General features: G+C 41.1%; 1 protein-coding gene across 1 annotated transcript in view; it reads left to right on the top strand.

Moving 5' to 3' along the window:
• CTTNBP2 (cortactin binding protein 2) overlaps positions 1 to 15,300 on the top strand; it is a 187,461-nt gene that overhangs the window by 107,881 nt on the left and 64,280 nt on the right. Inside the window, 4 exon segments of the mRNA XM_038387405.2 lie at positions 6,422 to 6,572; positions 10,069 to 10,323; positions 12,144 to 12,261; positions 14,943 to 15,218. Of these exon segments, the coding sequence (XP_038243333.1) occupies positions 6,422 to 6,572; positions 10,069 to 10,323; positions 12,144 to 12,261; positions 14,943 to 15,218 (800 nt within the window).

Here is a 15,300-nt window from a genome sequence, read left to right as displayed (position 1 = left end):
GGGACAAAGAACTAAAAATCAAGAAAGTCCCAATTTTATCGGGACATCTGGTCACCCTAATTAATAGTAATAGGATGAAATTTAATAGTGAAAAGTGCAAGGTCATGTATTTAGGGTTTAATAACAAGAATTTTTGTTATAAACTGGGGATGCATCACTTGAAAGTAACAGAGGAAGAGAAGGAACTCGGAGTATTGGTTGATCACAGGATGACTATGAGCTGCCAACGTGATATCACCATGAAAAAAGCTAATGTGGTCTTGGGATGCATCAGGCAAGGTATTTCCAGTAGAGATAAAGAGGTGCTAGTACCGTTATACAAGGCACTGGTGAGACCTCATCTGGAATATTGTGTGCAGTTCTGGTCTCCCATGTTTAAGAAAGATTAATTCAAACTGGAACAGGTATAGAGAAGGGCTACTAGGATGATCCGAGAATGGAAAACCTGTTTTATGAAAGGAGACTTAAAGAGCTTGGCTTATTTAGCCTAACCAAAAGAAGGCTGAGAGGAGATATGATTGCTCTTTATAAATATATCAGAGGGATAAATACCACGGAGGGAGAAGAGTTATTTAAGCTCAATACCAATGTGGACACAAGAACAAATGGATATAAACTGGCCATCAGGAGGTTTAGACTTGAAATTAGATGAAAGTTTCTAACCATCAGAGGAGTGAAGTTCTGGAACAGCCTTCCAAGGGAAGCAGTGGGGGCAAAAGACATATCTGGCATCAAGACTAAGCTTGATAAGTTTATGGAAGGGATGATATGATGGGATAGCCTAATTTTGGCAATTAATTGATCTTCAACTATTAGCGGTAGATATGCCCAATGGCCTGTGATGGAATTTTAGATGGGGTGCGATCTGAGTTGTTACAGAGAATTCTTTCCTCGGTATCTGGCTGGTGAGTCTTGCCCACATGCTCAAGGTTTAGCTGATCTCCGTATTTGGGGTCGGGAAGGAGTTTTCCTCCAGGGCAGATTGGCAGAGGCCCTGAAAGTTTTTTGCCTTCCTCTGCAGCGTGGGGCACAGGTCACTTGCAGGAGGAGCCTCTGCACCTTTAAGTCTTCAAACCACAATTTGAGGACTTCAAGAGCTCATACATAGGTTAGGGGTTTGTTACAGGAGTGGATGGGTGAAATTCTGTGGCCTGCGTTGTGCAGGAGGTCAGACTAGACGATCATAATGGTCCCTTCTGACATTAAAGTCTATGATTCTATGAAAAGACTTGAAGAACAGCTAGCCAAAAACGCAAAAAGTAATAGCAAAAGAATTTTTAAGTGCATCAGAAACAGGAAACCTGCTAAACAATCAGTTGGGCCACTGGACGATCAAGATGGTAAAGGAGCACTCAAGGACGATTCGGTCATTGCAGAGAAACTAAACGACTTCATTGCATCGGTCTTCACAGCTGAGGATGTGAGGGAAATTCCCAAATCTGAGCCGTTCATCTGAGTGATGAATTTGAGGAATTGTCCCAGATTGAGCTGTCATTAGAGGAAGTTTTGGAACAAATTGATAAATTAAACAGCAATAAGTCACCAGGATCAGATGGTATTCACCCAAGAGTTCTGAAGGAACTCAAATGTGAAATTGCAGAACTACTAACTGTAGTCTGTAACCTATCATTTAAATCAATTCTGTACCAAATGACTGAGGGATAGCTAATGTGACACCAATTTTTAAAAAGGGCTCCAGAGGTGATGCCAGCAATTACAGGCCAGTAAGCCTGACTTCAGTACCGGGCAAACTGGTTGAAACTATAGTAAAGGGCAGAATTGTCAGACACATAGATGAACACAATTTGTTGGGGAAGAGTCAACATGGTTTTTGTAAAGAAAAATCATGCTTCACCAATCTTCTAGAATTCTTTGAGGGGGTCAACAAGCATGTTGACAAGGGGGATCCAGTGGATATAGTGTACTTAGATTTTCAAAAACCCTTTGTTAAGAACCTTCATCAAAGGCTCTTAAGCAATGTAAGCTGTCATAGGATAAGAGGGAAGGTCCTCTCATGAATTGGTAACTGGTTAAAAGATAGGAAACAAAGGGTAGGAATAAATAGTCAGTTTTCAGAATCAAGAGAGGTAAATAGTGGTGTCCCCCAGGGGTCTGTACCGAGACCAGTATTATTCAACATATTCATAAACAATCTGGAAAAAGGGGTGAACAGGGAGGTGGCAAAGTTTGCAGATGATGCAGAACTACTCAAGATAGTTAAGTCCAAAGCAGACTGTGAAGAGCTGCAAAGGGATCTCATAAAAATGGATGACTGGACAGCAAAATGAAGCATGAAATTTAATGTCGATAAATGCTAAGTAGTGCAGGTTGGAAAACATAGTCCCAACAATACTTATAAAATGAGGGGTCTAAATTCACAGTTACCACTCAAGAGAGATCTTGGAGTCATTGTGGGTAGTTCTCTGAAAACATCCACTCAATTTGCAGCAGCAGTCAAAAAAGCTAACGAAATGTTGGGAATCATTAAAAATGGATAGATAATAAGACAGTAAATACCATAATGCCTCTGTATAAATCCATGGTACACCCATATCTTGAATATTGCGTGCAGAGGTGGTTGCCCTATCTCAAAAAAGATATATTGGAATTGGAAAAGGTTCAGAAAAGGGCAACAAAAATGATTAGGGGTATGGAACAGCTTCGGTATGAGGAGAGATTAGTAAGATCGGGACTTTTTAGGTCGGAAAAGAGACAACTAAGGATGGATATGATAGAAGTCTATTAAATAGTGACTCGTGTGAAGAAAATAAATAAGGAAGTGTTTTTTACTCCTTCTCATAATGCAAGAACTAGCGGTCACCAAATGAAATTAATAGGCAGCAGGTTTAAAACAAACAAAAGGAAGTATTTCTTTACACAATGCACAGTCAACCTGTAGAACTCTTTGCCAGAGGATGTTGTGAAGGCCAAGGCTATAGCAGGGTTCAAAAAAGAACTAGGTAAATTCATGGAGGATAGGTCATTGATGGGCAGGGATAGTGTCCCTAGCCTCTGTTTGCCAGAAGCTGGGAATGGGTGATAGGGGGTGGATCACATGATGATTACCTATTCTGTTCATTCCTTCTGGGGCACCTGGCATTGGCCACTGTTGGAAGATAGGATACTGGGCTAGATGGACCTCTGGTCTGAACCAGTATGGTTGTTCTTATGTTATTATGGTTTCTGATTTGCCATGCACCATTTTCCACAAGGACAAGGTTCAACTTTGGCTACACCCTAAGAGCATCTCAAAGGTAGTATCTGATTTTCACAGGAATCATGTTCACAGGTATAAGCAAAGGCTGCACACTGTGGATGGGACCCTGGATGGGACACAGCGCTTCCATGTTTCGTCCTTGCTTTTTGTTTCATATTCAGAGCATGAGAGAGAAGACAACTAGTTACAACGCAGAGACTGTCTAAATGGATCACCAGCAGCAGCACTCTTATGCTTCCAAAGGGATAGCGTTCCCTGACAGGCTGACTGCACACTCAACCAGAGCACATTCAGCCTCAACAGCATTTGTGGCACAGATCCCTATTGTGGACATGTGCAGGGCAACTATGTGGTCTTCAGTTCATACATTCACCAGACATTATGCACTGACTGCTGCATCAAGGGAGGATGCAAATGTAGGTCCTACAATCCCTTTTTCTAATGAGAATCCAAGCCCCATGGTCTGGGATAAGGACTTGGGTCACCTACAGTGTAATGGACATATTCAAGCACTTGAAGAAGAAACTGCTACTCAGCGTCTCATAACTGTTGTTCTTTGAGATGTGTTGCATATGTCCACTATACCACCTGTCCTCTTCCCCCATTGCATCGGATACTACCCTTAGTTTCTGGTGTGAAGAAACTGAAGGAGAGGCGAAGCAGCTCCTCCCTTTTTTCCCTTGGTTTGGAGCATGAGGATCTCAAGTGTGGGCAAGGCCGTTAGGGGTACTGCTAGGGTAGTGTTTTTCAAACCAGGGGTTACGACCCAAAAGGGGGTCACAAGGCTATTCTAGGGGTGGTCACTGTATTGCCATCCTTAATTCCGGGCTCCTTTTAGAGCTGGCAGCCCGAGAATGGTGGTTGCTGGTCAGGTGCCTGCCTCTGAGGGCAGCGCCGCCGTCAGCAGCAGTCCGCAGAAGTAAGGGTGGCATGTTATGTATGTGGGGGGGTCATCGCAGCCTGAAATATTTTCAAAGGGGGCCCATCAAAAAAAGTTAAAGAACCCTGGCGCTGGGGAAAACACTCTAGCGCTGGTGCACGGGACAGGCAAGCACCTACAGTTGCAATGGACATATGCAACACATCTCAATGAACAACAGTTATGAGAAGGTAACTTGTTTTTTCCAATGAAAACTTTTTCATTTTTTTTATCAGCTTTACTTGGTAACATTTAAGATTATTAAAGTTGGTTCTTAGACACTAAGACAGTGCTCGGGTTGCTAACACTGCAGAAGAATGTTTAAAAAAAATTCCGCTCTAATGTTTTAATGAATGATGGAAGCATTTCTGATAGTTTTAGGTTTTTATAAAAAGCTGACAGTATGCAGTCTAAATGTTGGACCAAGTTTATAACCTCACTACATCCCTTTAATCCATTACACCATCCCTTTTGTTGATCCAGCCTGTCACCTTTAACTGGTCTCCTCCCTTGCCAGACATATTCAGGCTGTGTCCAATTCCTGCAGCTCCTTCCTCCATAACATTTTGAAGATTCATCCTTTCATTGCTGTAGAGACAGCCAAAACTTTAATCCAGGCTGTCATCATCCTCCCATCCTGATTACTGTAACCACACCCTCTCTGGCCTCCCAAACACCATGTCCCTTGAATCCATTAACACAGTTGCTAAGATTGTAATTCTTGTCTATCACTTAGAGCATATTAGGCACCTCTTTGAATCCTTCCAATAACTCCTTCTATTTCACTATATCAAGTTTAGCTTCTTGTCTTCACCTTGTAAGACTCTTCACACAACTTTGCCCCTCAGGGTAAGATTAAAGCAATTTAGGGTGCTAGTCAACCACAGCATAGGGCTCCTGTGGCCCAGCCTTCTCACTTTCATTGGTGGTTGTTGGAGAGGCTCCCTACCATTCCAGAGAGACAGTGGCATGGGCATCCCCTTCTCCCAGGAAGACTAGCAGTACCTCCCCTCATTGGGAGTAGCTGAAAGATGGGAGTGGCAGCAGGTGGCCCACATCACTCTTCTCCTCTGACCACAGTGAAGGTGATGATGTTGGGTTTCCTCGCAGCTTTTTTGCTTTTGTTACAGCCTCATTGAGATGAATGGGGCAGTTCACACATTTCTTTACAACTGTTATGGCTAGAATCTTCATTTTTTAGTTGAAAGCTGAGATTCTGATATAATCACATGGCTTCATGAGTGGAGACCCTAGTTATACAGGCCTGACTTTATCTGAATACCCCTCCCTACTTGTATTTTCTTGCATTTTATTCTGTCACTTCCAACTTTACCTACTCAATAAAAGATTCCAGCCTCCTCTGCTTACCTGTCAGCTGCACTGTCATGCATCTCCATGTGTTCTTTCATGTGTCTCTGACGCATGGAACATATTCCCTGAACTAATCCATAAAACCCTCTTGTCAAAACACAGCTGTACTGCAGTGCCCTTATGAAATAAGCCAATGAATGACAGCTGGGTAGAGGGACATTTGGGAATATGTCTTTTTATATTTGCAAGGGGGGGAAAGTGTATACTGTATACAAATTATACACACAAACATACACACACAATTGTGTCCTCTTCCATTCTCCTTACGTTGCTTGTCTTTGGTCAGAGATTTTGTGTTTGAATAAAATGTTTGAATAAATGTTGAATAAAAGTATTTTGTTATGAGGAGACAAGAATGTGTATGGCTTTTGTGACAAATTTTTAGTCATCTGAAAAGCAATCTTTCACAGCTGTTATATTTCATGGGTAGGAGACATCTCTGCAGTTCTGTTTGATGCTTTAGATGCTGTTTTCTAATGAAAATATTGTAAAAATTCACAAGTATGTGTTTTCAGTATTTGCTGCTTTGTAGAACTACAAGTATAACTGCTGTGAGAACAGAGGGATTGCCAAATATTTAAAGAGATAGCAGCATTCTGATGTCAGTGGTCAGGAAAAAAATGTTCCTTTGTTGCTCACACTTGAAGTCTTTTATTCAAATAGCTGTCAACTACAAAGTTTTTGTCAGTTCTTGTAAAATACAGTTTCCAATCTCGCCAGTTTTAAACAGAACTTTAATATATCTACAATAATTTAGGATTGATGTGATTAATTTAACTAAATTAGTCTATGCTAATATATACATCAGTACATTTAAATATGGTTTTTAAATGTGCATGTAAGTTCACATGGCATTTAAAAAGTCAAATAGAGGAATCTTTTATTGTGTTGTCACCTGATGTTTCCACTCATAGGTGTGCAGAATTATTAATTATGTATCAGGCTGATGTTAACCATGCTGCTGAAAGAGGACAGACACCTTTGTACCTAGCCTGTGGAAATGGGAATAATGAATGTGTCAAACTTTTGCTGGAAGCTGGAGCACATCGAAGTGTAAAAACCAGTGTAAGTTAAAAGAATTTCTAAAATCACAGTGTGTGAACTGAACAGCTGCAAAAATCGGCTTGCATTGTCATTTTTAACTCTTTAATGATGTAATACTCAGTGTGTTTTGGAATTAGTAAAAAGCTTTGATTTAATATTGCTGTGTCTCATTGTAAAATGTTTTCTATTTGTTTAGGTTGCATAGTTTCCCTAAAAACTTATAAATCTGTTAGCTTTCCTCTCGATTTTACCAGCCTCAGTTTCAAAATGCAACAGCTTGTATACCATGTTCCTGTGTAAGACAGCAGAGGTAGAATCGATCTGCTTCACTGTCAACTCTCATGGTATGCAGTGTTGTTGTTGCCTTACTTTTCCTGGCAGCAGTCATGAATGAGGTGGGGATATGTGGTAGCCTCTGATACCGCTATAGCTCTGGGGCATCTTGTCTAATTACAGATCAATGTTATCCTTGAAGAAAACGTTCTTCACAAATATTGTGAAAGAAATTCTTAGACATTTGTCACAAAGGGAGAGTGAGGAGGACAAAACAAAAAGTATTTGTGCTCTGTGGATGGGAAGAGAGTAGGTGAGAGTCTTCAAATTTGAAGGTTAGGCATTCCCTTATTCACGTACTTCAGGGCTATTGCTTAAAACTTGACGTGTACACATAATACTGAGACTTTTTATCACTTAATGTTGTGAGATTTAGACTCTCCAGAAATATTGTATGAAAGATATTTTGTATGTGTTGTAGCCTTTTAAACACATACTTCATGTTAATTAGGCTGAAAGTGGCTGATTTTTTTGTGGAAAGTAACCTGAATTCATTTTGAAATTAGAGGAAAAGAGGATATAGAAAACATTATTGAAAAGTTCTTGCCTGGTTAATAAGTTGACTTTTTATACCAAGTGGTTACAGTAAAATTGCTATTTACTAATTGCTTCTTTGTTGTAATATTAAGCCACACCCTATGGAAGGTGGTGCTACAGAAGTGCATCACCATGAGAAGAAGACCTAGGGTGGTAAATGCATAAAATTTTCAAAAGCACTTAAGTCCCATTGAAATTCAGTCAATAGGACTTAAATGCTTTTGTTACTGAGACACTTACACATTTTTTCCAAGTGGCTCCAGACTGCTCCCCACTGCCACAGAAGTCTTGCCACTGCACTACCTTTGGAGAAGGCACAGCGTGCTTTTCCCCGACATGGGAACAGACTCCCTATCTGGTGTCAGAAGGCCAGGTCCATGAATCCATCCTTTGCTACCAAATTTGAGGAAGATATCATAGTCAGAGGAAGAATCCTGAATCGGGGCTAGTCTACAGTGGCAACAAGCCTTGTTGTTGGCACAGCGCAGGGAGAGAGCTGTCACAGCGCTCTAAAAAAACCACCTCAATGAGGGGCGTGGCTCCCATCGCTGAGGCACTGTTTACACTAGTGCTTTACGGTGCTGAAACTTGCTGTGCTCAGAGGGTGTTTTTTCACACCCCTGAGACAGAAAGTTGCAGCACTCTTAATTGCCAGTGTAGACAAACTGCGGGCTTGTCTACATTACCCACTGGATCGATGGGCAGCTATCAATCCGGGGGGGATTAATCTAGACGCGATAAATCGACTGCCGAGCGCTCTCCCATCGACTCCGGTACTCCACCAGAGCGAGAGGCACAGGCGGAGTTGACTGGGGAGTGTCAGCTGTTGACTTAGTGAAGACACTACGGTAAGTAGATCTAAGTATGTCGACTTCAGCTACATTATTCACTTAGCTGAAGTGGCGTAACTTAGATTGATTTCTCCCCCCTCCCCCCTGCCCAGTGTGGACTAGGCCTCAGACTTTGCTGTTAAAAGAGTGTAAGCACTGCCGTTGTGCTCTGCTCTGCTGGGGAATGCTCCTTGTGTCTTTTTGCCCACTCTCATTGCGGAGTGCTGGCTGCAGATGACCAATAAATGACTTTAAAATTTAGTTTTTGAGGTCAAGATCTGCGAATACCTTAAAATTTTCATTTTTTTTCAATTGGAAAAACAATCTACTGCAAGACATTTCTCTCATTAGGGCATGCATTTTCTAAGTGGATCTCTTTGAAAGTAAAATCCAAACCATCAAGCATTCCTGAAATTAAAAAAAATCTTTCCTCAAAGTAGAAAATGCAGTAGCAAAATGTTGAAGGGTGGAACCAAAGGAGGGTGGGAACCAATATTACAGTGTTGAGTTGTATGAATGTGAGTGTTGATTTTTCCAAACTAAGGAGATTGCAAAACTCAGACCATAGATATATGCTGACATAAGCGTGGGAAATAGGGCTGCGGGGAGATTTTGCACCTGGCATCCTGGCCGTTGGCCACCCCTGCCACCCTGGGTCCTGTCTGCTAGCCCCCTATGGCCTGAAGGTTCCACTGCTGGTCAAGGGTCTTCCTTGGCTGCTGTCCCTGGGGGCTCCGCTGCCAGCCCTGGGGTCCTGGCCTCCAGGCCACCTGCAAGATCCCGGCTGCTGAGGCCCCAGATGCTCCACTGCCAGCCCCAGGGTCCTGCTGGGCCCAGGGTCCTGGCTGTGAGCACCACACCCGGGGGCTCCACTGCCAGCCTGAGGGTCCCAGCCGCCGGCTCGCATGCGGGTTCCCAGCTGCCAACCCAGGGTCCTGCTGGGATCCCATGAGCTCCGCTGCTGGTCCCAGGGTCCTGGCCACCAACTCTGCATGCAGGGTCCTGGCCACTGGTCCTGCATGCAGTGTCCCAGCGGTCAGCCCCATGCCTGGGGGCTCTGCTGCCTGCCGTAGAGTCTGACTGGTGCAAGAGGGGTGCAGCTCAGTCCCCACTCCAAAAACTGTTCCAGCACCACTGTATGCTGATAATCTTTTTGTCACTTACAATGGAAAGAATCTTATTTGGTAGCTCAAATGTAGTGATAATTTAGAAGAACATAAGGAGGAGAGACAAGTTCAGACTATGGCCTTTTAAGGACATCAAAGGAGAATTAAGGATTGAAAATTCTTCGAAGAGCAGCTGCATTGGCTTTGTTGTGCTAATGCAGAGAGAAGCTTACATTGTGCATAGCCAAAGAGGAGAAAAGTGCTATATAAAATTGTACAGAATAGTATATAAAAAAATCTGACAAAGGTCCAGTTACAATGTTACATTAGCTCGCAATGTGCAACCCAAAACATCCCTGGCAGAGGGTTGCTTTGATTCAGTTTGACCTGCACTGGGCATGTTTTCTGTGGACCCTCATGACCTGTGGTGACTCAATAAATGTCTTTTTCCAAGCAGGGATTATGGGACTGTAACCCACCTTTTTCCTTTCATACCAGGCACCTCATACACATACTTATTCTGCTATAGAGCACAACAGATGAGCCATCTCATACAAAACTGTGACATTTGTTTATAGCCAGCCATTGTTGGATGCTTAAAAGCTTTACAGACAGCATGTTTGATAGAAAGCAATTGCTAATATAAATTCTGTAACTAACCAGTTTTCTCCACGTGTGGTGGGGTTGTGCTGTTCATTTTTTTCTCTTTAGGATGGCTGGACACCAATTCATGCAGCTGTGGATTCTGGTAATGTTCACAGCCTCATGCTCCTTATGTACTATGGACAAACAGACAATGGAAACTTTATGAATGATGCACAGCCTAATTCAGACTTCTTTGACTTGGACTGCAGAGAAGACAGCTATCCCAGTAAAGCAAGGCCTGTTGTTTCTGCAGATCTCATCAACCATGCTGACAAAGAGGGTTGGACTGCTGCCCATATAGCAGCATCAAAAGGCTTTAAGGTCTGTCTGTATGTTGTTATAACTATTGTAGCAATTAAATGACTTTTCCATTAATTGTGTATCTATTTAATATAGACATGTCAAGTTAATGACATCCTTAATTTTAAATGTAACTGTTCATAGTTAAATGAAAGTTATCTTAATTTTGCAAATACAGTCTTCAACTGTCCATGGAATAGAAATTTTTTTATTTTATTTTTTTAGTATCTGTGCCTTATGCAGGCTTTTCAATACAAAATGAGTAAGTTAGCCGGAAAATTTTATATTATGATTGCAGGGGAAATCCAATCTGACCTACTCCACCCTGGCTCATTGATGTCAGCAGGGCAGTTTCTTGACACCAGGCATTAATGCAACATTTGACATCAGAAGCTTTATGCTACTAACTCTGAATGGTTAATTGATTGATTTATTTTTTAATGAGAAGTAGGATTTGTATTAATTCAAAGCTGAGACTGTTGCTGGAAGAGAGAATGGAACAGAGATGTCATTGAGGGGCATAGGGAAGGATAGTTTTGAGACACAGAGCCCGAGATTTTAAAAATTAACTAGTAATTTTGAGTGCCTAATCTGAGACATTATAAAAGAGGCTTGATTCTCAGAGAAGGCTGTGAAAATGAGGCCTCTTTAGGTATCTTGGATTGGGCACCCAAAAATGGATGCACTTAAAAGTTCTTAACACTTTGAAAAATCTTGGCCAGATCTGTTTATCATCTGAGTCTGGCTAGGAGGTTGTGACCTTTTTTTCATATGAGGACCTTGCCACTATTCGCCATCTATTACCTCAAGATTAAACTACTGCAATGCACTCTACATGAGGCTACCCCTTAAAACCATTTGGAGACAGATGCTGGTGTGGAATGCAGTGGCTTTCTTATTGAATGGGGCATCTTGCTAGAAGCAAATAAATGACACTTGTGCTTCAGGATCTGCACTAGCTGCCAGTTGATTTGCAGGTAGGAGCTTAAGGTGTTAGTTATGACCTATAAAGCCCTAAATGGCCTGGAACAAGATAGCTTGAGGGATCCCTTTCTCCCTGTGCCATACTGTCACAGCTGCAGTCAGCAGGTATATATTTCCCTCCTTATAATAGCTTTAAAAATTTGGGCTGGTATACCTAAATGTTCCTATTCTGTTGTTGTTTCAAACTAAGATTTCTTTGCATTATTGATATTCTTTCAGAAATTCAAATTTACTTGCGGAAGGAGGGACTTGTAAGGTGAATTTGCAACTATCATTGTTGGGTTATTGTGTATCACTCGCATACCAAGCATGGATGGGAATTTGTATCCTGCTAATGTTTCTGTATTGCTAAGTAAACACTGGTTCAATGGGTTGCTCTTGTCATCTGAATACCCTAGTAGGTTAGTCATTTTTAAACCTTCAACTTGCCTTTTAATGTAAGCCAAAACTGAAACCAAGATTTTCAAAACTGGATGCTTAAAGTTAGGCTCTTAAGTAAGTGACCACATTTTCAGACGTGTTGACTTCACTGGGAGCTATAGGGTTCCCAGTGCTTGGAAAATACTGACTTTAGGTACTCTGTTTTAAAAACTTTGGCCTGAGAATTTCAAGTCGAAGACAAAAAACATTTGACACCTGTACTTCAATTCTGTGAGAAACACCTTTTGGAGCCTTATGTTCAGCAATTCTGTTAGTTGCCTTTCTCTGTATATTTGGAAAAGCATGCGTACGTATTGAATCAGAAGTCTAATGGCTAATTGTAGGACTGCCTGTGTTTCAGGCAGCAAACAATTTTTGAGTATTTAGCCCAAGTTGATTTTGTTAAACTGCAAATAATACATCTTTTATCTTTCCAGAACTGCCTAGAAATCTTGTGTAGCCATGGTGGACTAGAGGCTGAAAGGAAAGATAAGTGCGATCGAACGCTGCATGATGTTGCCACTGATGACTGCAAACATCTCCTGGAGAACTTGAGTGAGTTACAGTTTGCCAAAAGCACTGCACTAAAATATTTAGCAGCCAGGGTCTTGTGGGACACAGAAGAAACATTTAATTCAATGTTTGTTTACCCTTAATCTCACCCTGCTCACATTTTCCCATCACCAGGCCAGCTTATTTTTTAAAGAGTGCAGACAAAATTACTGCTACAATACTCAAAATTACTCAAAATTCTGCTACAATAAATGACAAAAAAACATCTTGTTGGAAGGTGTTGGGTAACCTCTTATTCTGATTTTTAGTAGTACCTTAAAATGTGCCAACCTTAACAAATCAAATAAATTGCTCAATTCTGGAAACAAACCTAATCCTTTGGAATTGGTAAATTAATATTAAGTAGTTATTTTTCATCAGAACTTTTACCTTTCTTCCTTTCATTGTTCTTATCCTCCTCTTTTCAGACTCTTAGGGAAAAATCCGTATCAGGTTTAAATGAAATCATCTGTTTGTCATTGGATTTGGAGTAGATCTGGGTGATTTTTATCCAGACTAATAGTTTATTTACCAAAAAGTGCAAGGTTTTTTTGCCCTGAAACTACTAGTGAATTTGATACAAATTTGCCAAATAGTATTGGCTCAAAACCATTTTTCCATAATTTAGATGCCATTCAAAAATGGGAGGGGGAGGTGGTGCTGGTGCCTTGCTTACAACTTTTTGCCCAGTGGTTAGGGCTCTTAACCGGAATGTGGGAGACCCAGGTTCTAGTGTGGATCTCTCTCATTCTCTCCTGTTGTAACTGATCCACTATGTATAAATAGTCACTGAAGCAGGGACTCGAACTTTGGTCTCCCGTGTTGCAGGAAAATGCCTTAACTACCAGGCTAGAAAGTCATTCTCACTTTCTTTTCCTGGCCCAGTAGCTAGTCATCGTCATTATGGATGACTGTGAATTGTCACTGGCTGAGAATGCCCAAAGCACTGGGCTAAATGTTACAGGTGGAAGTGGCAGCATTATCCCTACCAGACATTTTGTGAATCTAGCCTTTTAAAAATCCCCGAAAAAAAATGTTGCAGATTAAATGATATGGTTTCTTCTACCTGAAATGGATTTTTTTTCAAATTTCTGACATTTTTTGCCATATTTATATCAGTTTGACCTCAATCAGATTTTTTCCCCGATAACCTACAGTGAACAAAAAAATTAGATTATTGCCCAGCTCTGTGTTAGAACTATGTTGGTTAATATCATCGGAGGACCTCGCCATTGAACTATAAGAACAAAACCAAAACAGCACTGAAAGTCTTGTTACAGCAAAATTGCTTCCCAAACCAGCCAGCATCTCTCCGGTAGCTGCACTTCCTCAGTATTTCAGGGTCATTTGCTGAAATGTATTATTTTTCCAATGAAGGTGTGGGAGAGTGAGGCTTGCAATTCTAGAGTGACCTTTAATGATGCATATAGCAGGGATGGCCAGGCCTTCTGAGCCACATATGGCAATCTTCAGAAATTCAAGAGATGGGGGTCGAGCTTTCAGCCCTGTGGCAAGATGGTGAGGCCAGGGGGTTTCTGCCCTGCAAGGTTCTAGGTGCGGGGTCTCGGGGCTTCAACCCTGCAGGGTACACTTGCTGAGGCACGGAGTTTCAGCCCGCTCCTGCTGAAGCCACACGCCCCAGCAGGCACCTCCTGCAGGGCTGAAGCCCCAAAATACCTCTCCCTATTGGGCAGAAACTCCTAGCCCCACCACGCCACCACAGGGCAGAAGCCCTGAGCGCCTCCAAACAATCTGGTAGGCAGAGAAGCAGGAGCGGGGAGCATAAGGGGCTCTGAGAGCTGCAGTTTAACTGTAAAAGAGTCACATGTGGCTCACAACTCACTGTTTGGCCATCTCAGGCATAAAGTATAAACAGATATTAATCTACTTAATTTATTGCTAGTATGGAATTTTGTCCCAGTTCTCAAAGAACAGCAAGATTCAAAAATTATTTCTCTAATGTGTTATGCTGTTATGGAACCCACCACACACACTTTGTTCCTTTATTATTTTTTAACTTTTTTTCTCTGGTGACACTCTTAAAATGTTTACACACTTAAAAATAGACAACCCACTGGAATGTCTTTATTTTGCTATGAGAGAAAATGTCCACAAAGAGAAATCCATTTCAAAATTTTTGCTTTCCAGAATCCCATTAAAAATGTTTTGATTGGATATTTTCCCCTGTAACTAAATAATTATTAGCTTTTTCTATTATAGTAAAATTGCATTGGCATACGTATGCATTACCACAAATGAAAGCTCCTCCCTGTTAGAAAATGAAACATTAGGAAACCACTAGCCATATGACTAAATCTGTAAGAATTTGGATCTGGAAAGAGGAAATGAAAGATTATTTAAGCTTGTCTTGTAAACCAATAGTGTATTATTGATACTTATAAAATGAAGGTAGTGCTGCTGAGTGCTTTATATAATATAAATAATCTGTAATTTAATACTGGTTTTATGACGGTTTTGCATTGTGGTATGGACCATGCTCTTTCTCCATATTCCCTAATGAATAATAGGTGTTATAATACTTGTCTGTCTCCAGAGGGCTATTGAGATACAGTGCTCTGAAGATATAAAAGTGCTTCATATTATTAATCTTATTTACAGTAGCTCTTTTATTGTGTTTTTGTGTGATTTTAACTATCTTAGGTTCTCTAATTTTTTTTTAATAGATGCTCTTAGAGTACCTTTAAGGATTTCAGTCAGTGAAATAGAACTAGCCTACTGTGGTACAGAGGATTGTGACACAGAAAACACAATATGTTCTTTAAATATCCGCAAACAGACATCATGGGATGATTTTTCAAAAGCAGTGAGTCAGGCGGTGACAAACCATTTCCAAGCAATCACCTCTGATGGATGGAGGAGTCTAGAAGACCTGACATTTAATAATGCTGCAGAATCCAGCCTTGGACTCAGTGCAAGCAGTATATTATCCATCAAAATAGGTATGAATAATCACTGTTACTTGAAAGAAAAGTAAAACCTTTTTCCTGTTTGTGGGGTGCATGATGTGTTGTTTAATTCCTT

This window comes from Dermochelys coriacea, chromosome 1 (assembly GCF_009764565.3).
Source record: "Dermochelys coriacea isolate rDerCor1 chromosome 1, rDerCor1.pri.v4, whole genome shotgun sequence".
Taxonomy (NCBI): Eukaryota; Metazoa; Chordata; order Testudines; family Dermochelyidae; genus Dermochelys; species Dermochelys coriacea.
Note: the sequence above shows the minus strand (reverse complement) of the source record. Positions and strands in the feature narration are given on the sequence as shown.